Below are 27652 nucleotides of genomic sequence, written 5' to 3'. Positions count from 1 at the left end.
AATGGACCACACAGCCATACCCATCTTCGTTGCCCCCTGGATGAATATAAGTCAGGGTTAGGGTTCTGAGCATTTACTGAACCACGTTGCTGAAAGATGAGCTTCTGGCCTGACTGATGGAACTCAGCCCTAATTTAACTTGTTAATCCAGGTAAAATTTCTCGTGTCAACACAGCTACTGGAAGCTCATGGTAAGGGACATGATAACCTGAAATGGCTATATACGTTTTCACACAGGTGCACGGGCTGAAAAGATGACTAGCAACGGCAGAATTTGAGAAGTTCCAGCTCCAGGAAGTAGAGGGTTTTCTTCCTGATGTTTCCATGTCAGGTTTAGTTTTCTCCTTTCTCTGTCGTCTCCCTGCTCATGTCCCCTTCTCCAAGATATATTTGCCAGTCACCGTTGACCTAACTGTTTCAGAATAAGTGAACTGATGTAAGCATATCTGACTGAATTTCTTTTGGATATTCCTAATTGCAAACAGTCATTGAATGCCTATTTTGGGCCAGGCACTATTCTAAAATCTTTACACATGGTAGCTCATTTACTCTTCATAGCAAACTTTCTACCAGTGTTATGCCCATTTTTAAGATACAGAAACTGAGGCACAGAGCAGTTAAGTCATTTAGCTGGGATCACACAGTTAGCAAGCAGCAAAGCCAGGATTCAAATTGGGTGGTTTAAATCCACGGACCACATTGTAATCATTATGCTCCATTTTCTTCTCAGAAAACACTTTTAAAAAAATAACCTCACAAGAATGGAATGTCTTTTAGGAGGATTTCTCAGTAACCTCTTTTAGTAGAAGAAGCAAACACCTAGAAAAGCAGGTACTAAAACATGATGAAATTAGGAATCAGGAAGTCATTGTCTATGCATCTTCCTGGGTTTCCCTGAAAACCTTTACTAATGTTTCCCTCTGCATCAAATAAGAAAATAACTAGGGCTGCTGAATTTTGCTGCTGACACTATCAGCAGCAAAATTCTATTTTTATTTAACTATTTATTTATTTAGAGAAAGAGAATGAGAGAGAGAGAGAGAGAAGGAGAGAGAGAGAGAACAGGAGAGGGGCAGAGAGAAAGGGAGGGAGAAATCCCAAGCAGGCCCCACGCCCAGTGCAGAACCCGACACGGGGCTTGATCTCACCACAGTGAGATCATGACCTGAGCTAAAATCAAGAGTCAGACGCTCAGCCAACTGAGCCACCCAGGAGCCCCAGTACTTCCTTTTAAAATGATGAATGAAAGAAATTTAGAATGATGGCAGAAATACCTGAAAGAATGGAACTTTCAAAAGCACATCATCTTTAACATTTGACCTGTGGTTGGTCCCTTCTACCTTAGTTCATTACAATTTTACCTATAAGTGTACATAATTGGTTAGTTACCTTATGGCTTCTTTTCCATGGAACTCCAGAGGCACCGGTTCAAAAGAGTCATCAGGGTAATGCTCGGGATTGATTTCGTCCTCAAAGACTTCATGATGAGTGTTTCGATGTTGGGACCAAAATGAAGACTTTAGGAAAAACAGTGGTGAACACGGGTGGCCACCTTCATCTGATCAATCAAGGCACATATTGTTATACACTGAATCAATCATCTACATCAGTAAAGAAAGACATTTGTCCTAGTGAAGCCTGATGCCGGTTTTTTCTATACATTAATGATTTATTTTTTCCGGGCTTAAAAAAAAATTTTTTTTAAAACATTTATTCATTTTTGAGAGGCAGAGAGAGACAGAGCACAAGCAGAGGAGGGGCAGAGAGAGAGGGAGACAGAATCCGAAGCAGGCTCCAGGCTCTGGGCTGTCAGCACATAGTCCAACACGGGGCTTGAACCCATGAACAGTGAGATCATGACCTGAGCCAAAGTTGGCTACTTAACCAACTGAGCCACCCAGGCACCCCTAAAGTGTTATAAGGATTTTAAGTTACGACAGTGTCTTGGCTTTTGATGAAGTCTCAGCTCTAGTTCATCAAAATAAAAAAGCTTGTCAAAGAAGATAAAGTGGTAGCTGTTGGAAATCATATGAAACATCAAGGACTTCCTCATTCTCGGGATTTCCAGACACTTGGGTGTTTATAAAGAGAAGTTGTGTAAACTGATTCCTGCCATAGTATATGAAGAAGTATTTTTATAACATAGAAAAATGAACATTGAAAATAATGAGTATATTAGTCACTATAAATCCAAAGCCAATCTTTTCAAAGCCTGAAGAATAAAACAAAACAGAAAAAATAGTTATTAAGAACAGAGAGGTAGACCAAAGCCTGGATATTTGCTGGCATATAGGAAAATGGTAAAGAGGAAGAAAATTAAAATTAAGGGATAAGAAGTGGAAAGATGGGAAATATTAAAAACCTATGAGGAAAATGAAAGAAATACAAAGCAACATGTTTCATTTATTTGATTTTATAGAAAAAAATCTTTTTGCAACCAGAAAGAGAATCCTTAAAGTTTTTAATGGCCTCATGAAATTACACAAGGATTTTCATCAAGGCGGTTCATATCATTCCAAGGCAAAATGGATTTTATGTATAACTGACTAAAAATTGTTGGACATTCAAATGGACTTACATTTTAATGGTAAGAAAGGAGAATAGAGCAATAATTAATAGGAATTTCAGCTCTGGATCTAAAGATTCGAAGTAAATAAAATGAGATGGCATTTTAATGATGTCGCCACAAGATGGGAACTTATTCGTGATAGAAGGAGGAAATGTAATTGATTTCTCAGAGACTACAGGATAATTTAAACAGCAGAGAATCTTCACATCATGTTACACGACAAGCTATTACTAGAGGCAAATGTAAGGGGATAAACTTGAGCACCTACCACTGGAAAGAAAAGCTAGGGGGGAGGAGATACAAGACACAACTTCTAGAAGTGTGAAAACAGACAATGTTGGAGACATACAGAAAAATACATGGGGAAGGTACCTCTAGAAACTTGAACGTCCTCAAAAAGAGAAATGAAAAGAATCACATGCTGTGGTTCTAGAGATATAATGTGGGAAAGCAGAAATGCTCAAGAGTGAAAATATGTGGAAACATCTAGAGCAGAAGTAGCCAGAAAGGGAAATTATACTGTGGAAAAGCAAAGGAAACATTTTCAAGATGCGGGGAACCAAAACTGAGAAATAAGTTCATGTTATTCATAGAAATCATGGCATTTAAAAGGAATACGTCCGTAGTTGCATGAATTTTGGGTACTCCTGCTTTGCTGTCCTAATTAAGTGGCATTCTCTCCACTCCCCCAGTAGCCAAGACCAGAAACAAGAGCCACCCTGATCTCCTCCCTTTCTCACTTCCTCCAGCTCATACAGGATTAACTACCACATCAGATTGTTTCTCTCTCCTAAGCATCTCCTGAATCTGTCCTCCCCTCTATATTACACTGGTCTCCCTTTTGGTCCCCTTCTCTCTCTAACACAGATTATTACGATGTCCACCTGCTTTGAGCCCATTCTCCACACAGCTGCCAGAGTGATCTTCCTAAAACACAAATCTTATCAGTGAAAGGTCCTATAGAAATTAGATCAATCTATTGCCTGCACCAGAGGTTCTAAGGCTCTTGGATTTCCTGGGCAAATAATATTTTTTAAGTAAATATATTGCATTCATTAAGGACAGTTACAAACCTTCTATCTTGCTATGATCGCCACTGCAAAAGAGAAAAACCTATTTTCACTGCAAAAATATGGATATTTAAAGGCTATAATCTCAAAAAAAAAAAATAAATAAATAAAGGCTATAATCTCACCACGCGGAAGACAACTTCCAAAGGAAGAATTAAGGGACAAAAATAAGTTTCGCATGATTTCTCATTTCAACAAAAACAAGAGAAAACATGGTCAGGCATGACCACCAATACCGGAACTGCTCTGGAGAACCAAATCCCAAATTCTGCACAGGACCTCTCGAGGTGGCAGGAACAGACACCTACAGAGGGACTTCCTCGGAGGTTACTCTCAGCATCTTCGGGATCTTTACGTGTCATATCGCCCTGTGTATAGCTGTGCACAGACATGTGTATTTGGAGAAAATCTCCCCTTCCAATTTCTTGTTAGCTGGCTATTAATCCCTACCCTAAAACCACATCTCACAGCCAATCTATGCACTGGCTCTACCTAACGATTTTTAATTTCCCCTCCACTACGGCTGTCTCCCATTGCCGGGCACACATACTATTCCTTTAGGCTCCACAAAATTTTGTGCGCTCTTGTCCACCAGGTAAACTTTCTTATCCTTGAAGCGCAACTGAAATTCTTTCCTCCAACCTTTTCGTGACCCACCAACCTTAGAACTTACCCCATCAGAGAACCTTGTGTTATCCTCTCCTATCACGCTTCCTACGCTACATTTACTTACTAATTTACAGAAGCGTTTCCAGCGCTAACTGTGAAAGACTGCTGACCCACATAAATTTTAATAAGCAGTTATGTGCTAAACAGGTACACAGATGAAACCTGATATCTCATTCGTTTCGATTTCACGGGATATTTGGGCATAGGAAAAGAAGTATAAGTGTAAAAACATTTAAATATAACCTCCTCTCAAAGTGTGGGTTTGAAAGATGTTGATAGAAATTTGGAGTAAAGGAAACATAGAGTACCCAAATAAAGGGAAGTGAGATTGAATCAAATTTATGGGGCAAAAAAAGGAGGAAGAGAAGGAGGAGGTAGAGGAAGAGGCTGAGGAGAAGCGGATGGGGGGGTGGGGAGAAGGAGAAGAAGGAAAAGAGGAAATAGGTTTTTCATTGGAAGCTGAAGGAAAAAAAAAGAGGACATTCCCGTATTCCTTCATCTTATGTTTATTGAGAACTTCTTATGCACGAGCTGGTCTCTAGAAGGAAAAACACATTGTTTATCCTGAAGAAAGTTAAAATAGGAAGACAAACATATGCATTTATTTATTTCACCAGAAATTTATTGAGTACCTACTATGTGACAAAGACTACTCTAGACGCTTGGAGATACCAGTGTAATGAAAAGCAAACATTTTTTTTTTTCCTCAGAGGACTTACATTCTAGACACAAAAGACAGGAAGTAAACAATAAACATAATGAATATTGAATTTTGGTAAAACAAAACCAAACACCAAGCAAAACCAAAAAATCAAAGGGGGGTGTTCAGTCAATTTCAAAGTTTTAATCCAAGTCCTGCTAACTCTGTTCTTGGACCAGTCACAGAACCTCTCCCGACCACTGTTCTGGCATTCTCTAAGATGTGAGGCCTGTTCCAAATGCTGAACTAAATACTGACTGCTAAAAATTTCTGGTTATGTTAATACATAGGAAAGGGAAAAAATTGAATTCCATTTTCCTGGACATAAATCCTACTTATTGTGCCTTCCCGTAGTGGAAGATGGAGGCTAGGGGAGTACCTGAAAAGAAAAAGTAAGCTAATTATGAATGCATAGAGAACTTAATAAGAAAAAAGTAGATATTTACCTATTAAAATACAAATTAAATTCTAGATGGAAATATCAGAGAAAAAAGTATTTTTTTAAGTTTATTTATTTTCAGAGACAGAGAGAGAGAGAGCATGAACAGGAGAGGGGCAGAGAGAGAGAGGGAGAGAGAGAATCTCAAGCAGGCTCCACACTGTCAGCACAGAGCCCTAGGAAGGCCTCGAGCCCACGAACCTTGAGATCCTGACCTGAGCCAAAGAGTCAGATGCTTAACCAACTGAACCACCCAGGCACCCCCAAAATTATTTTAAATGTAGAAAAAAACACAAAAATTGAGGACAAATAGGTAATACGGCACAGAGTTGTGACGGGATAATTAACTTCAGAGCATTAACAACGATGTCTCCCTGGATTCACAAGATGGAGTTCCGACTTTATCTACGAGGCTCCTGGGCCTGGCAGGCTAAAAACAAATTGACTCGATAAACAATGGGTAAAGGAGAAAATAAGAAATTCCAAAGGAGAAAAGATGATGAGAAAATGGAGAAGAGCCTAGCCCCAGTTTAGCTGGGGCTTTGAAGAGTTCCGCAGAAAGGAATTTTTAAAACCACTGTCATGAGTGCAGACATCAGGAGAGCAGATCTGGGAGTTTAAGGTCCATTTTGCAGGCTTGAAATGACAGTAAATTTTTCTAATTACTCTTTTCTTTAAATGTTTGTTTATTTTTGAGAGAGAGAGAGAGACAGTATGAGCAGGAAAGGAGCAGAGAGAGAGGGAGACCCAGAATCGAAGCAGGCTCCAAGCTATCAGCACAGAGCCCCACACGGGGCTCAAACCCAGGAACCATGAGATCATGACCGGAGCTGAAGTCAGATGCTTAACCGACTGAGCCACCCAGGTGCCCCTCCAATTATTTTGACACTAGAATCAGCCAATTTTTGACTGTGACCTGCACAAGGCAAGGGCACATATTACCTTGGTTTTCAGGGGTTCCATATGCTATATGCTACTTTTAGTTCAAAGAAGAAATCTCATTTAATTTTAAGAACTTGTTTATTTACAAGGATAATTTTGCCAAATAATTTCAAAGGCAATTTGCTGAATGCATAAGAAATACAGTATTTCAAAATGATAGATGATGAAATTTTAAAATGAAATTATACTAATGGCACGAATAAAAGGCATAGGGGATAAAAATCCTAAAATAATAGTGTAATAGAGGCGAAGAACAGGAAAAATAAAAGTCTGAAAGGAAACTATAAATATTTTAAACATAGAATACCTGGATTAGAAACGAGGTAAAGAAAGACACCAAAATAATAGGGTTTGAGGGGCACCTGGGTGGCTCAGTCAGTTAAGGCTCTGGCTCTTGGTTTCGTCTCAGGTCATGATCTCACAGTTGGTGAGTTCGAGCCCCACATCAGGCTCAGCGCTGACAGTGTGAAGCCTGCTTGGGATTCTCTCTTCCTCTCTCTCTGCCCCTCCCCTGCTTGGGCACTCTCTCTCTCTCCCTAAATAAATGAATAAATAAACTTAAAAAAAATAATAATAGGGTTTGAAAAGGACAGACCTATTCATACTCTGACACATGAGAAGGAATTATGGATGACTACAGTTTGTGGATTTTATGTGGGCAAAAGGGAATAGAAGTATATTAGTTCCTGGGATTATATATGCATTCTATGTAGGAATTTGGTAATAATTTGATAATAATTTAAAAGTCATCTGTAGAGTTTATTTTACTAATTTTTGTAACACCATTAAAAGCATTCTCATTAGCCTGATTGTAAAAGATCATAAAAAGAGGTGTGCCTGGGTGGTTCAGTCAGTTGAGTATCTGACTTCAGCTCAGGTCATCATCTCCAGCTTCAGTGAGTTCAAGCCCCACATCAGGCTCTGTGCTGACAGCTCAGAGCCTGGAGCCTGCTTCAGATTCTGTGTGTGTCTCTCTCTCTGCCCCTCCCCTGCTCATGCTTTCTCTCTCTCTCTTTCAAAAATAAATAAACATTAAAACAAAATCAAACTGACTGGGTGGCTCAGTCGGTTAAGTGTCCGACTTCGGCTCAGGTCATGATCTCATAGTTCATGAGTTCAAGCCTCATGTCAGGCTCTGCGCTGACAGCTCAGAGCCTGGAGCCTGAAGATTCTGTGTCTCCCTCTCTCTCTCTGGCTCTCCCCTGCTCATGCTCTGTTTTTCTCTCGAGAATAAAGAAACATTAAAAATAAACATTAAAAAGGTCATGAAAAGAAGGAAAAGAAGAGGTCATCCATTAACTTTATTTAACTGTGTTTTTTCCTTCATATTCTTGAGATGCAGAAGAACACGTTTCCTAGAGCCAAATATTAGCAAGAGTTGTTTAATGAACTATCTTATCGTCCATTAGTTCAATTCAGGCACTAAAAAGCATCATCATAATCAATAGCTGTTATAGTTATTTCTTTCTCTTTCCCACCTACAACACACACACACACACACACACACACACACACACACACACACACACACACCCTACCTTTATAAAAATTAAAACCCAAAACAAATACAAGTTATTTTTAACCAAAATGTTTTAACCAACTAATTCCGGTCAGACCATTAAATAGTGGGATGAAAGCGAGGAGATGTTATTCTTTTGAAACTTTTTCCTTTTCTCTGCCATCAGAAAGGCTTCTTAAATCACAAGTAGACAAATATTAAGACATTGCCTTACAAGAAGCAAAATTGCTCTAAATTCAGCTTTAACCACAATATTACTTACCAGGCAAAGCTCGCTCAAAATATAACATTAGTATCAGATAGAGAAGAGTATCAAGTGCCAAAATGAAGAAAGTAACCATCATTACGTGTGACTCTCCAGACGGATCAGGAAAAGTAATGCCCATCAGGTAATAATCCATGTGTGAAATCTGACATTAAAAAGAATAAAATAACAGTTAGATGAACCCATAAAGCTAAAGGTTTTTTTAATTAAATGGTGCTGCCTAGACAAATATAATTCATATCTTAATAGCCTTTTTTTCAAACACGCACAGTGAACTTGTTAGTAGTGTTGCTTTTTACAAATAAAATTGTCACAAGAGTGGGAAATGCTATAGAAGAAAGTCAAACAACCGAAGAATAGAAACTTGACGGACTAATTGATTATCACAGAAGGTTTGAAGAAGGAGATTTAGAGAAGTGGACAAAACTAACATATTCTAGGAAGAGAAACTCAGAGTGGGCAGTGAAATTAGAAGACATTTAAAGGAAATATAAAAATGCTGAGGATAAGATATTGTGGAAACATTATAGGATCAAACAAATATTGAAGACTCGAAGAGACTAATTTTAAAGATAATAAAGATAATAGCTCGCATTCCCACAGCATGTGTCAGGGACTGCTCTAGCATTATGCGTGTACAATAACACGCTCAGCCCTCACATTTACCCCCATGTATAAAGGTGACTTCTACTCACATCCCCATTCTACAGATCGAGGTGCCTTCTACTCACATCCCCATTCTACAGATGAAGAAAGGGAAGCTACGGAAAGCAAGGTTACCCAGCTGGTACGTGGGCAGAGCTGAGCCTGATTCCTGCACTCGGTCTCCACTTATTACTCATTATTACTCATAACCTCCACACTTAACTGCCTCTTTAAAATGGGCACACAAATCAGGGGCGTCTGCGTGGCTTAGTCAGTTGAGCGCCCGACTTCGGCTCAGGTCATGATCTCACAGTTGGTGAGTTTGAGCCCCCGCAACGGGCTCTGTGCTGACAGTGCGGAGCCTGCTCGGGATTCTCTGTCTCCCTCTCTCTCTGCCCCTCCCTCACTAGCTCTCTCTCTCAAAAATAAATAAAAACATTTAAAAAAATTTAAATGGGGACACACATCAGTAAAACTGCGTGGTCGGATACCAGGCAATTATTTTTCTACTTTATATTTTCTAGGATTTTACAAATGATCCATGTGCCTTGTTTATTACTTTGATGAGAACTGACAACAGAATACAGCAGAACTTCTTGAAATAGAGGGTGACTGGTCACTAAGTTTCATGAAGTACCAAACTCTTCCATTTTGAAAATCTAATAAGTAAAACCATAAAATCATTGTGTTCTTTACCTGAGCCATTCCGGCAGTGAAGGCAAAGGGGCTAAAAAGACTTAAGATCCATCCCAGAGATGAAGGAAGTTGTCTGTACAATACAGTGAATCCCAGACATCCCCAAAATGTAGTGAAGAGAAACCCGACCAAACTGGTAAGGACAGGTTTCTTTATCAACACGCTCAGGAGGAAAGCCAATGCTATCTGAAGGAAGAAAGAAGAGTGCCAATTGGTATTTTTTTTCCCTTTGGGAATCATTTCGATTAATCAGTTGCTCCCATTGTCAACAAACTCTCTCAAAACATATAGAAAACATGATATCAAATTAGTGACTATGCCATACCAACATCCTGAAGAAATGTCATTTGTTCACATATCTGAGACGCGAAGCGGGTAAAGAGATACGTGTTGTCCACTCACCAAGGACAGGCCATATAGGACAAAGAGTGTGACGATCACCAGGAAGCCAACAATCACTACAGTTTTGCTCAGCGTTATGATCAGAGCCATAGCAATGGACAGGATAAATACGAAGCCTGCATACATTAATCCCCAGGAGAGCCTACGGTAGAAACAAGTTGTTAATTCAGAATATCACACACATACAAATGTTTGAAGAGGCAATAGAACATGCGCAGTGGTTGTGAGTTCAAGTTCTGAGAGCAAACACACCAAGGTCAAATTCACTCCAAAACTGTGGTTGTGCACTCTCTAACCATGTGATTATGGGCAAGTGACTTTTCCTTTCTCATCCTCATCTATGAAAGGGAGTGAAACATGGAAGCTGCCTCATAAGGGCAGTTCGAGGATTAAACAAGATACTGCGCATGAACCCTTAAGCTTCGCTGTTATTATAATTACTTCCCAACTGTTGAACGAATTGAAACATTCATATAACGATGTATAATCTGATTCTTGCAGTCAAGTGACTAAAGAAATATGAAATGGAAATACATTAATCTCACATTTAAACTTCCTTATACTAAACTTCCTTTTGGTATAAAACTTTTCTTAATGTTTAATTGAAATCTCTCATATTTAAGTAAAGCTCATTTTTTAATCATTTTCTTTTGTCCTCCTGTGACTTTTGACATTAACCAGTCAGCACATTGCTTTTACGAATTAGAAGACCACAGTGCACCTAGGAAGCACAGAACTAAAATAAGGCAAAAGGTCTCACGGGCATTAGCGCTGTACAATGGTGATCCTATATCACCGTAGCCAAAGCATGGTTGTTTGTGAAAACTTGTGGAAAAAAATGGAAAGGTATGTTTAAACACGAAAATAGCTCTCGCTTTTGAAAACTGGCCTTTCATGAAATACTGATAAACTGCCAAGTACCTTTTATATTTACATAGACCTTTCAGCACTTTGTATAAATAATGTATTTGAAATCCTTTTTTATAATCTTGTGTAGTACATAAATTAAGTTGTTACTATCACTGGTGAATAGCATTTTCATGTATACGAAAGGTAAGCTTGAATGATTATAGACTTTTATCCAAAGGATACAGGAGTGCTAATCCATAGGGGCACATGGACCCCAATGTTTATAGCAGTGCTTTCAACAATAGCCAAATTATGGAAAGAGCTCAAATGTCCATCAACGGATGAATGGATAAAGAAGATGTGGTTTATGTATACAATGGAATACTATTTGGCAATGAGAAAGAATGAAATCCTGCCATTTGCAACAACATGGATGGAACTGGAGGGTATTATGCTGAGTGAATATGTCAGTCAGAGAAAGACATATCATGTTTTCACTCATATGTGGAACTTGAGAAACTTAACAGAAGACCATGGGTAAAGGGAAGGGGAAAAAATAGCTTCAAACAGAGAGGAAGGCAAACCATAAGAGACTCTTAAATACAGAGAACAAACTAAGGGTTGATGGGTGGTGAGGGAGAGGGGAAAATGGGCGATGGGCATTGAGGAGGGTGCTTGTTGGGATGAGCACTGGGTGTTGTATGTAAGTGATGAATCATGGGAATCTACCCCCCAAACCAAGAGCACACTTTATATACTGTATGTCAGCCAACTTGATAATAACTTATATTTAAAAAAAATATCCAAAACATATAAAGAACATGACTTAATATTAAATACCATCTGAGGGAAAAAAATGATTATAGCTTTCCCGGCAAGGAAGTTCCTCAGAAAACTAACAACAGAACTACCAAATGATCTAGCAATTCTAGTTCTGGATACTTATCTGAAGGAAATTAAAACCCTAACTCAAAAAGAGATCTGCACCCCCATTTATTGCAGCATTATTTACAATAGCCAAGCTGTGGAAGCCTAACTGTCCATCAATGGATGAAAGGACAAAAAAATGTGATAGGTAAGAGAGATATCTATATAGGCATACAGAGATACGCACAACAGAATATTATTCAGCCAGAAAGAAGAAGAAAATCTTGCCATTTGCGACAGCATGGATGGATCTTGAGGGCATTATGTTAAGTAAAGTAAGTCAGACAGAGAAAGAGAAATCTTACATAGTCTCGCTTATATGTAGAATCTAAAAGAAAAACACACACATAACAAAAAACAAACTCATAGATACAGAGAGAACAGATTGGTGGTTGCCAGAGGTGGGGGTGGGGAGCAGGCGAGATGGGTGAAGGTGACCAAAAAGGACGGACAAGTTATAAAGTAAGTCATGGGACTGTAATACACAGCTTAGTGACTATAGTTAATAACATGCTATTATCTACTTGAAAGTTGCTAAGTGAGTGGATCTTTAAAGTTCTCATCACAAGAAAGAGATTGTAAACCTGTGTGGGGGATAGATGGTAACTAGACATACTGTGTGATCATTTCACAATATATACAAACATTGAATCATTATGTTTTGCACATGAAACTAATATAATATTAAATATCAATTATATCTCAATAAACAAGATCATAGTCTTCCTCTCATGCTCTCATTACTTGCTTTGAAATTTTAAAAATCTTTTATAAGACTAAACACCTAACAATGTTATTCAATTAAGTTTTGAAGACAGGGTAAATCTTCATACATGGAAACATCTACTCCTAATACTTAAGAGTATTTGTTTTTTTTTAAAGAGCTGGTCATAGATTGGGGTAAAGAGAACGTGAAACATGACGATTAGTTAAAAAGAAAAGAAATGAGAGACAATGGACAATATTACGTTCAATGAGTTAATAAGAATATTAGACGTATGTAAATTCCAATACATGTATAAAAGCATGAACCAACTCAAATACAATTATTTCCTATAATACATGCTTTTGTCATTTATAAATCGCGAGTGGGAATATAACATAGTATATCCACTCTGGAAATCAGTTCGGCAGTTTCTTATAAAACTAAATTACCATGCAAGCCAGAAATCATACCACCAGGCATTTACCTCAGAGAAATGAAAACTTATGTTCATATAAATAGCTGGACATCAAGGTTCATAGCAGCTTTATTTGTAATACTCCCAAACCGGAAACAACTCCTCTCTTTTTCAAAGGTTGAACAGCTACACAGAGGTATGGCCAAACAAACAGAGATATTGCTACAATGGAATAGTCCTCAGCAAGAAAAAGGAGCGAACCATTGATAAATACAAACTTGGATGAAGTGCTTGGAAATTGTACTTGGAAATTGGACTTAGTGGGTGGAAAAAAAGCCCCAAAAGGTGATGAACCATGTGATTCCATTTATGCAGCATTCTTGAAATGTCAAAATTATATAAATGGTGAACAGATTAGTGGTTAGCAGGGGTTAGGGGTTGGGGGATAAGGAAGAGAGTTGAATGTGGCTATAATAATGGAACAATGGAACTGTTCTGTATCTTAACTATATCAATGTCCATAATTTAACTGTATTATGATATGATACGATAGTTTTGCAAGATGTTATCCTTAGGGGAAACTGGGTAAAGAGGACATGCAATGTGTTTCTTAAAACTGAGTATGGGGGCACTTGGGTGGCTCAGTTTGTTAAGTGTCTGACTTCAGCTCAGGTCATGATCTCACGGTTTATGAGTTTGAGCCCCGTGTCGGGCTCTGTGCTGACAGCTCACAGCCTGGAGCCTGCTTCAGATTCTGTGTTTCTGTCTCTCTCTGCCCCTCTCCCCCTCTCTCAAAAATAAATATACATTACAAATTTCTTTAAAACTTTGTATGAATCGGGGCACCTGGGTGACTCAGTCAATTGAGTGTCTGACTCTTGATTTCTGCTCAGGTCATGATCTCAGGGTCATGGGACTGAGCCTCCCATCAGGCTCTGAGCTGAGCATGGAGACTGCTTAAGATTCTCTCTCTCTCTCTCTCTCTCTCTTTCTCTCCTGCTCACTCTCTCTCTCTCTCTCTACAATAAAATTGGAAAAAACTGAGTATGAATCCACTCCAAATGAAATGTTTAATTAGAAAAAATTGTAGTTACTTGTAGAACTAAGACTACACGATGTTTTATTTATTTTTTAATGTTTTTATTTATTTTTGAGAGAGAGAGAGACAGAGCATGAGCAGGGGAGGGGCAGAGAGAGAGGGAGACACAGAATCCGAAGCAGGCTCCAAGCTCTGAGCTGTCAGCACAGAGCCCGACGCGGGGCTCGAACTCACAGACCGCGAGATCATGACCTGAGCTAAAGTCAGACGCTCAACCGACTGAGCCACCCAGGCACCCCTACACGATGTTTTAAAAGGAGAAAGTGTGTTTTGTATTCTGTCAGTATAGATGCATAAACTATAAACAATTGGGGGGGATTGGGAGAGACTGTTGGAAAACAGTACTTTGTTTTCAGTTAGTGTATTGAAGTAATACTATTCGTATGGTTAGACCCATTATATATATATTTCTGGATAAAACAAATGAATAATTAGGGATATTCTAATTCTCACCTTCTCTGTATGTCTCAGTGCAAAGGAAAGGAGACCTAGTAGAAATACGGGAGAGGTTAAGTAAATGCTTTTCAACTATATTTGACTTGTAATTATCAGTATGAATTCATAAGACATTTATCTTTAATTGTGTGTGTGTTATTCTATATGAAAATGTAGAATACATATCATTATTCTATCTCTTCTGTTGACAAAGGCTAGAAACAATGACCAATCCAATAAATATCCAAAAAATATTTCTAGTATGCAATGTTCTTTTTTTTTTTTTAACGTTTATTTATTTTTGAGACAGAGAAAGACAGAGCATGAACGGGGGAGGGTCAGAGAGAGGGAGACACAGATTCTGAAACAGGCTCCAGGCTCTGAGCTGTCAGGACAGAGCCCGACGCGGGGCTCGAACTCACGGACCGTGAGATCATGACCTGAGCCGAAGTCGGCCGCTTAACTGACTGAGCCACCCAGGCGCCCCCAGTATGCAACGTTCTTGACATACTTTTGCCAACTAAAAGAAATCTTGCCACACAAAGTAGCAAGAAATTTATTTTTTAAAAAATCCGCTTGGAATCTTGTCAAAAGGAATCTGAAACTAACCTTTGACTCTCTTTGGCCAAAGATGGGACAATTTAGGGTTCAATAAGAATAATAATTACAGTGGCTTGAATCCTATTAGGCATATTCAGATCCATGAGTTTTTAACGGTATTTAAAAAATCAGTCATCTTTGAAGAATGTTAGGGGAACAGCTAATTATTATCTAATAAAGGAAAAAAATCAAGCAAAAAATTCTGTTTTCAATCATTTGTTTTATCCCTTTGTTTCCCTGTTCTACCCTCTTAAAAAAAATTAGTCCCAATAGGAGCTAATCATAATTCATGTATTATTTAAATCAAATTCTCTTAATTGTTAAGATAATTATGGCTCGTAGAACTGAAATTGCTAGAATTTCATATAACAGATATGTATGGTTATAAAGAGAGTGCTGTAAATAATTCTCATGATCTATTCACAGTGTTTTATAGAAGAAATTACTCTGGAGATCCTTTGAAATTTCTGCACATATTTTGAAAAATCTGTATTCTTGAGCCTTATTTGGGTTAAGTAGATTATAGCAAACTTTGTGTGTAATCAGGGAGAAAACGTAAGAGTGTAAAATATACAAGAATGTGGGGACTTTATAAGAAATAAATCAGTTTTACTCCAATAACTGGGATGCCTGCATTTGGTAATGGTATTCTCTTGGAAGTTAGATTGTCAAAGCCATACTTTTTAATTCATAATATTTCATTTTAAAAATCTCTTTTCCTTGTCTTTGATGAGAACCAGGGTGAAGAGCATATTCACAAACATTCTCCCCAATAGCACACAAGAGTAGCCAATTTTTAAAAATCTCTAACCAATGTAAATCCTGCTAACCTGGACAGTTCTATATCAGGAAAACCTTCTGCTGTGTTTTTTCTCCATTTGAGGCACTTAGAAAGTTGGATCCATACGTAACGTTTTTCTTTTTCTTTTTTCAAAAACACTAAAGACAATATGATATGCATTTCTGTTGGCACATTTCACTAACAGCTTTTTCTATCAAGGGAAAAATATCACCTTGTCACTAATTTCCTTTTATTAATCTTTTTGACTTATGTAGCATAGTGGCTAAAAGAAGGGATTTTTCTTAGGTAAAAATCTTACCTTTCTGTGCCTTGGTCTTCTTACTTGTGAATAAGGATCATAGCACTATGAACTGTGAGTGATCCCTGGAATATGTTAAGTTCAATGTTTGCTGCTATGACTGTTTGTATTATATGCTATCTCAAAGTGTATGGGAAAAGGGTCAATAGATAAATGGAGACAGAGAGAGTCATTTTACTATGCGCCTTGTGCCTTATAAGCACCAACACTGTCTGTGCTAGGTACTTAATTATTTTTTAAACTTTTTTAATGTTTATTCATTTTTTGAGAAGGAGAGAGACAGAGAGAGAGTGCAAGTGGGGTAGGGGCAGAGAGAGAGAGTGGGACAGAGGATCCAAAGCAGGTTCTGTGCTGATAGCACAGAGCCTGACGCGGGGCTTAAACTCCCAAACTGGGAGATCATGACCTGAGCCAAAGTCGGACGCTCAACCAACTGAGCCACCCAGGCGCCCCTTTTAAAGTTTTTTCTAATGTTTATTTTGGGGAGAGAGAGAGAGAGAGAGACAGGTCATGAATGGGGGGAGGGACAGAGAGAGAGGGAGACACAGAATCTGAAGCTCCAGGCTGTGAGCTATCAGCACAGAGCCTGACACAGGGCTCGAACCGACAAACTGTGCTATCACTACCTGAGCCGAAGTCGAACACTTAACCGACTGAGCCACCCAGGTGCTCCTGTGCTAAGTACTTTAAACATATTGTCTCATCTAATCCTTTGTCCCACCCAAAGAATATCTTTATTGACCACCTATATGAATTGGTTTTAATAACATTGTGGTAAATTAGTTTGCTGTTCAAATTTTTCACTCCCTTCTTCCCTGTTTCACTTCCATGAAGGGATATATTACCTGTATCACTGATCTTGGGCTTGGATATTTGGCCTGTTTTGGTTTTGGAGTGGGCAGAATATACTTCTTTGCCTCTTGACTTTGGATTTGTCCACATGACTTGCTTTGATGGATGGAATCTTATCAAATATGACTCGAGCAGGAGCCTGAAATGTGCGTGTGCAGTGAGATTTGCTCTCTTGCACTTTTGCGATTAGAGGAGAATATGTCGCTGTACTGCTGACCCATGGAGGTTGAGAGGCACGTGGGAAGACTTGGGTGAGACCTAAATGTGGATCCACACCCAGCCAGGCCCAGACGAGATCTGCCAGCCTCCAGCCATGCCACAGACAAATGAGAAGGAATGAATGATTGGTGTTTGAGGTTACTGGGTTTTGGGGTGCTTTTTTTTAGTTTATGTATTTACGTTGACAGAGAGTGCACATGCGTGTGCTGGGGAGGGGCAGAGAGAGAAGGAGAGAGTATCCCAGGCAGGCTCTGCACTTACGGAGTCTGAGGTGGGGCTTGAACCCACAAAATGCAAGATTGCGACCTGAGCTGAAGTTGGACACTTAACCGACTGAGCCACCCAGGCGCCCCTTAGGGTGTTTCGTTATACGGCATTTTTCTGGCAATAGCTAATTGATAACAAGCACCCTATTTCCTATTCTTCAACTCTGGGAAACATAAGCACAGTCCTTACTTATTTTCAACTGCCAGCATCTTAAAATGCAATAGAACTGAGCGAATTGCTTAATTGAATGCACACAACAAAAATTCCTGACTACATCTAACTTTCTTTTATAACCTAATGGGTTTCTCTGTTTTTTTAAGGGGTGATACACAGGCAAAGAAGCAACATAACTCACCAGAATGCTGACTCCCGGAGACCCATCACTGCCATTAGCTTCTTATGCTTCTTTCTTTCCTTTGTAACGTTTAATGATGTGGAGTATACAAAAGGGGAGAAATAAACTATACAAATAAAAATAAACCACGTATTTATAACTTCTCCCTTAGAAACGAAAGATGGCATCCTCATATTTATTCCAGTAACTGATGTCAGCGTCTCCATCACAGAATGATTTGTTGTGAGCTAAATTGGGATGTTAAACAGATGCATTACCTTAACTATAGAAAGATACATTAGCAAAAAAGAAAAATATCTTAGAAAACCAGACACATTTTCCTTCTTTCCATCTTCAGTATTTGCATATTTCCATTGTTTAAGATATGGTGAACTATGAATATCATGAGAACGGTCTTGATGACTTTTGGGATTAGTTGACATTACTTCTAAGAGCTGTTCTAGAAGTTGCTTGGATGTCTATCATGCTATGATAGTATACTATGATCGGTGATGGAGTGATAGCAGGGATCCACAGGAACACTCCTCACTCTCATGAAGCTTTATATTTCATGGGGGGGGGGCAGGAAGGAAGGGGAGATATCAGATAACTCACTGCACAATCAATTGTTTGATGATACTTGAGCAATTGCCTTAACAGAGAAGCAGAGTGCGCCGTGAGATGAAACACAGGCAAGGCTTCCCTGAACAAATGACATTTATGTATATAATGATCCTACCTAAATAAAGGTGGGGTGTGTGGGGAGAGTTGAAGATAGAGAAGAAAATCTGGGCAGAGGAAACAGCATGTGCAAAGGAAAGGAGTGTAGAATGTCAGAGGCACAGGAGACAGGTCCTTGAAGCAAAACTGATGGCAAGAGAGAGGGAGGGAGGGAGAGAGAAAGAGGGAGAGAGAAAGAAGATGGGGCCAAAGAAATAAACTACTCCCATAGGGCAGGCAAAAGGTGATAAAAGATAAAAGACGGCGAAAGCCAAAAAATGGCTTCGACTAGTGCTGGTGGTGGAGTTAAGTACATGGATTTCAGCTTAGAATGAACAGGGCTAGATGGCAGATTGGATGTAATGGGTGAGGCAGAGGAAATTTTCTCTAATTGCCCAGTTTCTAGTTGGTCACCTAGGTGGGTAGCTTTGGCATTCACTGAGATAGGAAAACTTTTGAAAGGCTCGGCCACATTAAGAGAAAAACACTCATATTCAGCTTTGAACATACTAGTCTGAATTGTTTAGGAAGCATCAAAGTAGAGATATTCTGCAAGCAGATACACAGAACGAGAGCAGAGGTTAGCCAACTGTGGTCCATGGACCAAATCTGGTCCACCACTTGTCTTTGTAAATAAAGTTTTATTGGAACGGAGCCATGCTCATTTCCCTATTGTCTATGGCTGCTTTCACATTACAACAGCTGAGTTCAATACGTGCCACAGTAAACGTTGGGCCCCAGAGCCTACAGTATTTATGATCTGGCCCCTTACAGAACAAGTTTATGGGGCACCTGCGTGGCTCAGTCAGTTAAGTGTCTGACTTCAGCTCAGGTCATGATCTCACGGTTCGTGGGTTTGAGCCCCGCGTCGGGCTCTGTGCTGACAGCTCAGAGTCTGGAGCCTGCTTCGGATTCTGTGTCTCCCTCTCTCTCTGCGTGTTTCTCTCTCTCTCTCTCTCAAAAATAAATAAACATTAAAAAAAATTTAGAACAAGTTTGTTGGTTTGCAAGTCGACTTAATCAGCATGTAAACTGTAATTAAAGTTATGGAAATGAATAACATTGTTTAGAGAAAGGACAGAGGTTGGAGAAAGATGGCCTAGGTTAGAACTGTGTGGAACTACAGATATAAAGAAGCATGAGTATGAAGTTGGATACACTGGCAAGAAGACTGAAAAGGAAGGGCTAGAAAAGTACACGAAGACCAGGTAAAGGCTATGTTATTTAGTTAAAAGATCAATTAAGATAAGGGATGAAAAATGTCAGCCATTAATCAACATGGGAGTTGTTACCAACCTAAGAAAATGCCATTTGGGTGGTATGGTGTGAGACAGAAGTCATTCTGAGTTGAGTCGGGCCTACATGAAAACAACTCTTTCAAGAAACTTAGCTGTTAAGAGGAGGGAGCTAGAGAGTACTTGCCTGAGGAGGAAATAAGGAAACGTCCTGATAATACTTGGAGAAATTAATAATTTTAGATCCCAAAGAGAAGACTCTAGAGGAAAGGGGGAAGTTGAAGAAAGAGGACACAGAAGGGAAAAGCCATTGAGCAGCCTTCCTGATAATGTTGGAAGGAACAGGATTCAGCCTGTGAATTGAGGAGAGACATTAGAGAGGAGGTAGAAGGAAAAGGATGGGTGTTGTGAGTAGCGGGTCTGTAGTTGAACAGGCTTTGCGTCGGGAAGTTGGGGATATTCCCATCCGTCAGCTTCTTTTTCTCTGGGAATAAGAAGCAGAGAACAATCCCTTAAGAGTGTGGGGGCGAGGCAGAAGAAGATAGGGAAATACTGAAGATATACTGAAGATATAAAGCAGATAGAAAATACCGAAGATATAAAGCAGATCGCTTAAGTTTGACACTTACTTCTATAATTGCAGCATTAATCGCAGTTTGAAAAGCCACAAACCCATTTTGCCAGTATCTCGCCACGTAACAAAAAATGTCATCATGCATATCCCAACAGTGTTCTTGAAGGAAAGACAAAAACATGCCGTCGTTGTGCAATGCCATCAATACATGGGGATTAAGACCTTTCACTTTGGCTCTAGAGTGAAATGTCTACAGGCCCGCTCAGAGCCCATGGATATACAGTCTAGAGCATGTTTAAAGCATTTCTGCAAAACTGGCAGAAAGAAGCGTATTAGTGCACGGTGGCCACAATCACTGGACTCCTTCTACAGGAAAGACTGATCACTAAGTGCAGGAATAAAAAGTACATTACTTTTTTTTTTTATTTGATCAATGTTTCTATCATTCGTTACCAACTGGGGATTTGATGAAGTTGCAAAACAGATTGTATAATTCTTCTATAGTTACCTGAGTATTCAGAGTGTTCTTCTGCAATTGAAAATCCATATGCCCAATTCAACTTCAGCTGATATGAAAAAGTATCGTTAAACACAACTCCCACCATTTCATGATGGCTTTCTAAAAGTACTGTATCCATCATTTCTTTATCAGCAACCCCAATGGTTTTTCTTCCTGCCGCACATGAAAAAATATAAAGGATCATATCAGCTCGTCACTAGAGAACACAAAACCAAGTTGTAATTGTTTATTAGGCGTCACATACCATCCCTGAGTAGGTGCAAAGTACCTACTGAAAGTCTTTCCTATTGTTTTACGCTCTGTAAATATGTGAAAAGAGGTAAATGACATAATGTCTTTTCAAAACCAGTAGTTACAGTCCACCTACAGGTTCTTTGGAGTTAAGAACCGTTTGTAAGAATTAAGCTCAGAACGTTCATAAGGGATGAGTTTATAATCTGTAGAAGTAATCCATCCAATAGGTGGATAATTAATCCATTACTAGTGGAAGATTTGGAAACCTCTGATGTCCAATTTATGATCTCCTATTTAAATACTTTTTTATACTTTCATGTATCATGTTCTAAAATTTTCTCTAATTTTAACACAGTACTTAGAGCTCACTCAGGATGATGTCTGCATGAAGAGGAGAACATACTCAATTTCATAGTGTAGCTATATCTTTCAAAACTACTCACCTTTCCAAACATGAAGCAAGGTTGTGAAATTAAAAAAAAATTTTTTTTAATGTTTATTTACCTTTGAGAGAGAGAGAAAGAGTGAGAGCAGGGGAGGGGCAGAGAGAGAGGGAGACACAGAATCCAAAACACGTTCCAGGCTCTGAGCTGTTGGCACAGAGCCCAACGTGAGGCTTGAACTCATGAGCCATGAGATCATGACCTGAGCCGAGGTCAACGCTTAACTGACTGAGCCACCCAGGCAGGTACCTCAAGGCTGTGGAATTTTTATGAGAACAATGCTAATTTCACTGCTTTTCTCTAGAGGTATACAAATAATGCCAAGGTCCAAACATGAGTATTTGGGCTGAACAGCACGAGTCAGACAAATGTAGAATGAGGTGTCATGAGAGGAGCTATGACCAGAACAGGCTGGCACGACAGCTGAGTTGCAGGCTTCTATTAGAAAAGGATAGATGGACCCAGTGGGCCATGAGACTCCAAGGACTAAAAGCAGCAGAGAGCTGGGGCGCCTGGGTGGCTCAGTCAGTTAAGTGCCTGACTCTGAATTTTGGTTCAGATCATGATCTTGCAGTTTGTGAGATCGAGCCCGTGACAGTGGGGAGCCTGCTTGGGATTCTCTCTCTCTCCCTCTCTCTTTGCCCCTCCTAACTCACACACTCTGTCTCAAAATAAGTAAATAAACATTTTTTAAAAAGGCAGCAAAGAGCCTACACTGTGCAGGCGGGGAGACTAATCCCTGTGGCTTTTGGAAATGCTTCCCAAGTTAAAAAGAGATGTGGTAAATGACCAAATAGGGGAGGCACGGAAAACCAGATCAGGGTAGAATGAACCCTGTTCAGTCAGAGCACATGGCCGATGTGGGTAAGGGAGACAGGCAGAAGTCAGAGATCCAGAAGCTGCCATGAAGAATCACAAAAAAACGGAAGAAAGTGGTCGGGGATAAAAAGTGAAATCATCTAGAATATGCTTCAAACTTGTTTTCCTATTCCCACCTTACTTTTTGGAGTACAGAACATACACTAATGATGACCCACAACAGCACAGATTTCAAGGATGAGAGGGCTGAAGGGAGTGTGTGTGATTTGAAAAACCCCAGGTTAAGCCGATTTCACTTCTCACCCACCTACCCTCACCTGTAACCCTACACCAACCCCCACATGGCATATAGAATAAAGGTCCTTGCCCCAGTTGAGAAATACTGACCCATAGGCTAGGCAAATAAACTCAATTTGCACAATAAACTTCAAGTTAAACATGTGCAGATTGCATAATAATGAAACACTGGTCATTGGGCAACACACCGTTCATAAACGAAGCCGAAGACATCTTATCGATTATCCTCTGTGTCATATTAGTGACTGGGGTATATGCCACCACCAGATCAGAGTCATTAAATTCATCCACACGTCCCAGGACACGAGGAGGCTGTTCAGGAAGATGGGTCGCTCTGAAGAATTCCGAAAAGATGCAAAAATATAGCCCAAGAAGCAATGTTATTGTCCATTCCTCCAGTACACAAAAGAAAAAACGAGTCAAGTTATGATGTGGTCCAGATACCAAGAAACATGCAAACACATTTGAGGACAGAAAGTACTATCATTGAGCATTGAGTTTCATTTCTCTCTCCGACTTTTGCCTTCCCCAAATACCAATTTCAAAAATACACAACTTTGAAATCATATCAAACACGCCCATTGATCTTAACCCACTAACACAGCATCCCCAGTAGTGAGCCACTATTGAGTGTATGCCCTCATACGTGATGCAATATAAGTGCGTAGCATCACATATGAGATATTCCTGCCAAAAATGCTCAGCCTGAAGCTAATCCCATCTTTCAACCTAATTTTCTGTTTAAAGAAACGTAGAAGGCAAAGGAATGAATTAAATGACAGCATGAGTGGCAATCAGATAGATCCAGAATATGAATATTCAACAAGGTATGAGATGGTCTCATTGATTCCTGGCTTATCGAAACTAACTATAAAAGAATTTTTCAGGAAATTTTAGAAAATTGAACTTGAGATGATCGTATGCAATTTTGGCTAATTTTGTGAAGTGTATTAGTAGTTATGTAGAATAGGTTTTTAATTCTTGTAGGTTCTAGCTGAAGGATTTTTTAAATGTTTATTTATTATTTTTTGAGAGAGAGAGAGAGAGAGAGAGAGAGAGAGAGAGAGCGCACAAGCTGGGGAGGGACAGAGAGAGAGGGAGACACAGAATTGGAAGCAGGCTCCAGGCTCCGAGCTGTCAGCACAGAGCTCAATGCAGGGCCTGAACTCACAGACCGTGAGAGTATATGACCTGAGCCGAAGTCAGAAGCCCAAACCACTGAGCCATCCAGGCGCCCCATATCTTGAAGAGGAGAGACACAAAGATAAAGAAGGCAAAGTTGCCAAGAGGTCAACCCTCGTCAACTCTGGGTTGCGGGTCAATAGGATAGGATGTGGCTTTATTTCTACATTTTGAAATTTAAAACATTTTTGATAAGTTGCCTTTAAAATTCTGGTGACGTGATTACCAAAAATGTACCCCTCATCGATACAGCAGCTGAAATATTAGAACTGAATTGTTTCAAGAGCACTCACAGAGAAAGCAAACAACGATCTGAACTCTGCCAACTCCCGGTGAAATGTTATTTGCTATTTTTAAACAGAATACAGCCTCAACGTGACCAAGGCAGCCCCAGATACTTCTCAAGGTAACATTTAGCAAATGTCTTCACCCTTAATGTCTATGCCCTTATGCGAGGAACTCAACAGAATGCAAAGATACTGACAGAGATCGATCTGGCTGCTCCCTGAAACCACTCTGTGTTTACAAAAAGCATAGTCTTGAAAAGATCCCAAAAGAGTTCCCTAATTTTTCCTCATAGATTTTTTTCGCTCAGCCCTCCTAATTAATAGAATCTTAATCCAAACATCCCCGTAGAGTACAATGGTTTACGCATTTAAAATCTATCTCATTTTGCCTAACTTGTTTCATTTTTTTCCCCCTAACACTGAAGTTGGCTCAAAGTAAATCAGAAACATAAATCAAAGTAATGAAGTAAATCAAAGTAAATGAAACGTTACTTTGTTTTTCAGGAGCTATCATCTGAGTCCTTCAGTTAAATCTCATCAATTCACCATAAGTATTATCCTTTTCTGCAATATATCTTATATCTTATTCTGCAATATTTGCAAAATGTTTTATTTAGAACTCCAAATCAACTAGCCTGTGGAATGTGAACATAAAAAAGCAACACAAACAGCATAATACTAAATGATGGTTTTCATTCACTAAATATGGGAAAATAGACATTGTGACCCATACCGATAAGCTCTCTTTTTTCATTCTCCATTTTTTAAGGAAATTCTTGTATAAAAGGGCCTGAGTTTGTTGATACACGCTTATCTTTTTTTTAATCATTTTCTTCTGTTCATGGAAAGAGAGGGTGAAGTAAATATTGCACAGCAGTAACTAGAAGGAAAAAAAAAAAAGACCAAAATAACCCCAATTATAGAAAAGCTTCTGACCACTTTGAAAACATAGCTTCAAGTGCATTAACTTGATGCCTTATTTGACTGCAGAAAAACATTCAGTAGGTTTTTGGTTTGTTTTTAAGTATTAAGTATTAACAAACGTAAATTATCTTGTCAGCGGTTAAGTATTTCTCTCCAGGCTCTCATGGCAATGAGTGATGATGGTGGCAGTATAGGAGGTCTTTCCTCTCTTGTCTCAGAAGTAACTTTTTTCTGCCAAATCTCAACATTACAACAATCTAAAGTATATCAGGGAATAGGATGTTAGAGATGTTTAGAATCCAAAAAACACTTTGCTCTTTACTTAAAGAAAAAAAAGAATAAATAAAACCATATCCAGTTTTGGTGGTTTTTTTTTTTTTGGGGGGGGGGGTTGCGTTTCTTTTCTTTTTTTTGGTCAGAGAATTGTCCACCAGCAGTCTGCACATCGAATGGCACACTTTTGCATGCTTATTTAATATCTAGGTAACCACTGAGAAAAGCAAAGTCGAATAACAATGATAGTCATTCTTAGAACCCAAAGAGCTAATTTCTCCTCTTAAATTCATGAGTCCTCTTTTATGTAGTAAGAATGTAAGACAAATACAAAGGGAAACCAAAAACATGTCAGTGGATATTATTGAAGTAATTGATTTGTAGAACACCATGATGTATAATAGGGATCCTTCTGTATTTTCAATGTGAAATTCCAGAGATTGGAATTTGGCCAGTATCAGAACTCTGGTCGTTTAAATTAATTTGAATAAATGTTGATGTTATACATAATAACAGTGTTCAGAGAACCTCCTCTGTTTCTTTTTTTTTTTTTTTTTTGATGAAAGAAAAGGTAAAGCTATAAATATCAAAATAATCTATAAATTCTAACTTGAGAAAGTTTCTAAGTCAAAACATTTATCTTCGAGGTCTGTTTGAATAGCTCAATAAGCTACCCACAAGGACATTTTAAAAGAAAAAAGAAGCCACGGGGAAAAATAACCTGTCCTAATGCCAACACACTCCCAAGAAGTAAAACTCAGCAAATTCTCAAAAGGCTAACCAGAGACATATGAAGCTGACCCCCTGAAAATTAATTATATTCGTACACACTTCTGAGTCTCTCTTCCATTTTACTATCATACTAAAACACTATATAACTGAGTTTAAAAAATTAAATCACTCATCAGGTCTATCATATAAAACATACAATAATTTAGAAATATCAGAACAATAAAATAATTTTAACAATGTCAATCAAAATGTTTGGCATTGGCTATACGTACACTTTACGCCTTACTTACCTTATGCAAAGTGGAATGTAATCTGACTTACTGTCAGGACAATGAGTGAGGAGCTTAGAAGCACCTCTGATTCACTGTTCTCTTTTTGTCTAGAAGAACAGCTAAGAATCCTTCAAAAGCTCTTCTGCAAATGTTTGCCTGTTTTAAAACTGTTTTTATTCCATTTGGCCTCTGAAAACAGGTCACAGCCTATGTGGAAAAATCCTGCCAAATGTTTTTTACTTGATAGGTTGTTTTTTTTTTTTTCCTCCCATGTGTTTCTTGCCCAATTACTCAGTGGGGAGTATGTAGTTATGGATGGTTGGCTAAGCATGGCACGTGGTATTTGTTTATTGTTCTTTCTGGCATTCACAAAAAAAAAAAAAATGATCAGATTCTAAAAGGAAGAAAAACCCACGGTGCTGAGTTAGTCTCTATGAGCTTTTAAGGATTGAAAATTAGACACCCAAGTCAAAAAAGAATAGAAGTTGGGCAGATAGAGGGTAGACGAGGGACGATCATCTCAGAAATCGGCATAATTCACATGATGAGTCTTCACCTAAAACTTAACTTTTTCACTTCAGCTAAATGGCTCCTTGTACTGACTGGTTTCCTATGTGCTAGAAAGTATGTGAATAGTAAATTTCCTTATTTACTATTGAAAGTAAACCTATGAAGTATGAAGTATTATATTTACAACCCTTTTACAGATTTGAAAAGTGGGGCTTAAGGGTGGAAGTTATTTGCAGATGTTCAAATACAGGCAGAGCCAACACATGAGTCTACAGCAGGGTTTGGATCCCAGCCCCTCACTCTCAACTACCACTATGAAAATTATGTTAATCGAAATATCGAATACCTGTTTTCATAATTTAATAGTTTAGGCAAGATGGTGGACCTTGAATGAGTGAGTTACTTTTTTTTTCCAGCTGCACATAAATTGGACATTCTCAGATTGTAAATAATCCTTGTTTATCAATCCTGAAAATCTCATTCCATGATTTTTTACTGTCATCGATACATTTCCTGGGATGTATACAGGAGTTAATAACCATTCAAGAGAGACAAGGACAGAGGGGGAACCTGGGCGGCTCATTTGGTTAAGCCTCTGACTTCGGCTCAGGTCATGATCTCACAGTTTGTGAGTTCGGGCCCCCATGTCAGGCTCTGTGCTGACAGCTCAGAGCCTGGAGCCTGTTCCAGATTCTGTGTCTCCCTCCCTCTCTGCCCCTCCCCCACTCACACTGTGCCTCTCTCTCTCTCTCTCTCTCAAAAATAAATAAACATTAAAAAAAATGTAAAATAAGGACAGAGAAAACAGTGAAGCTGAGACTATCATACACCTTCTTAGTAACTCCGTTTAAAAGATAATTTATTTCCACAGTTCTAGGGATTTTAATCTAAAATATGGTGCAATGAAGTGT

At 38.9% G+C, this 27652-nt stretch overlaps 1 protein-coding gene across 1 annotated transcript in view; it reads right to left on the bottom strand.

Moving 5' to 3' along the window:
• Positions 1 to 26464, bottom strand: part of ABCA10 (ATP binding cassette subfamily A member 10) — a 75784-nt gene extending 49320 nt beyond the window's left edge. Inside the window, exons 1-10 of the mRNA XM_019466413.2 lie at positions 26250 to 26464; positions 24764 to 24910; positions 22750 to 22954; positions 20757 to 20921; positions 20304 to 20407; positions 17741 to 17967; positions 9917 to 10058; positions 9515 to 9700; positions 8171 to 8318; positions 1390 to 1558 (exon numbers count right to left, since the gene is read on the bottom strand). Of these exons, the coding sequence (XP_019321958.2) occupies positions 1390 to 1558; positions 8171 to 8318; positions 9515 to 9700; positions 9917 to 10058; positions 17741 to 17967; positions 20304 to 20407; positions 20757 to 20921; positions 22750 to 22954; positions 24764 to 24859 (1442 nt within the window). The 5' untranslated portion in view covers positions 24860 to 24910; positions 26250 to 26464. The remainder of the gene's footprint in view (positions 1 to 1389; positions 1559 to 8170; positions 8319 to 9514; positions 9701 to 9916; positions 10059 to 17740; positions 17968 to 20303; positions 20408 to 20756; positions 20922 to 22749; positions 22955 to 24763; positions 24911 to 26249) is intronic.
• Between the last annotated feature and the right edge of the window lie 1188 nt (positions 26465 to 27652).

This window comes from Panthera pardus, unplaced genomic scaffold, assembly GCF_024362965.1.
Source record: "Panthera pardus isolate Hobbes unplaced genomic scaffold, ASM2436296v1 HiC_scaffold_3, whole genome shotgun sequence".
Classification (NCBI taxonomy): Eukaryota; Metazoa; Chordata; class Mammalia; order Carnivora; family Felidae; genus Panthera; species Panthera pardus.
This window is presented reverse-complemented; position numbering and strand designations above follow the sequence as displayed.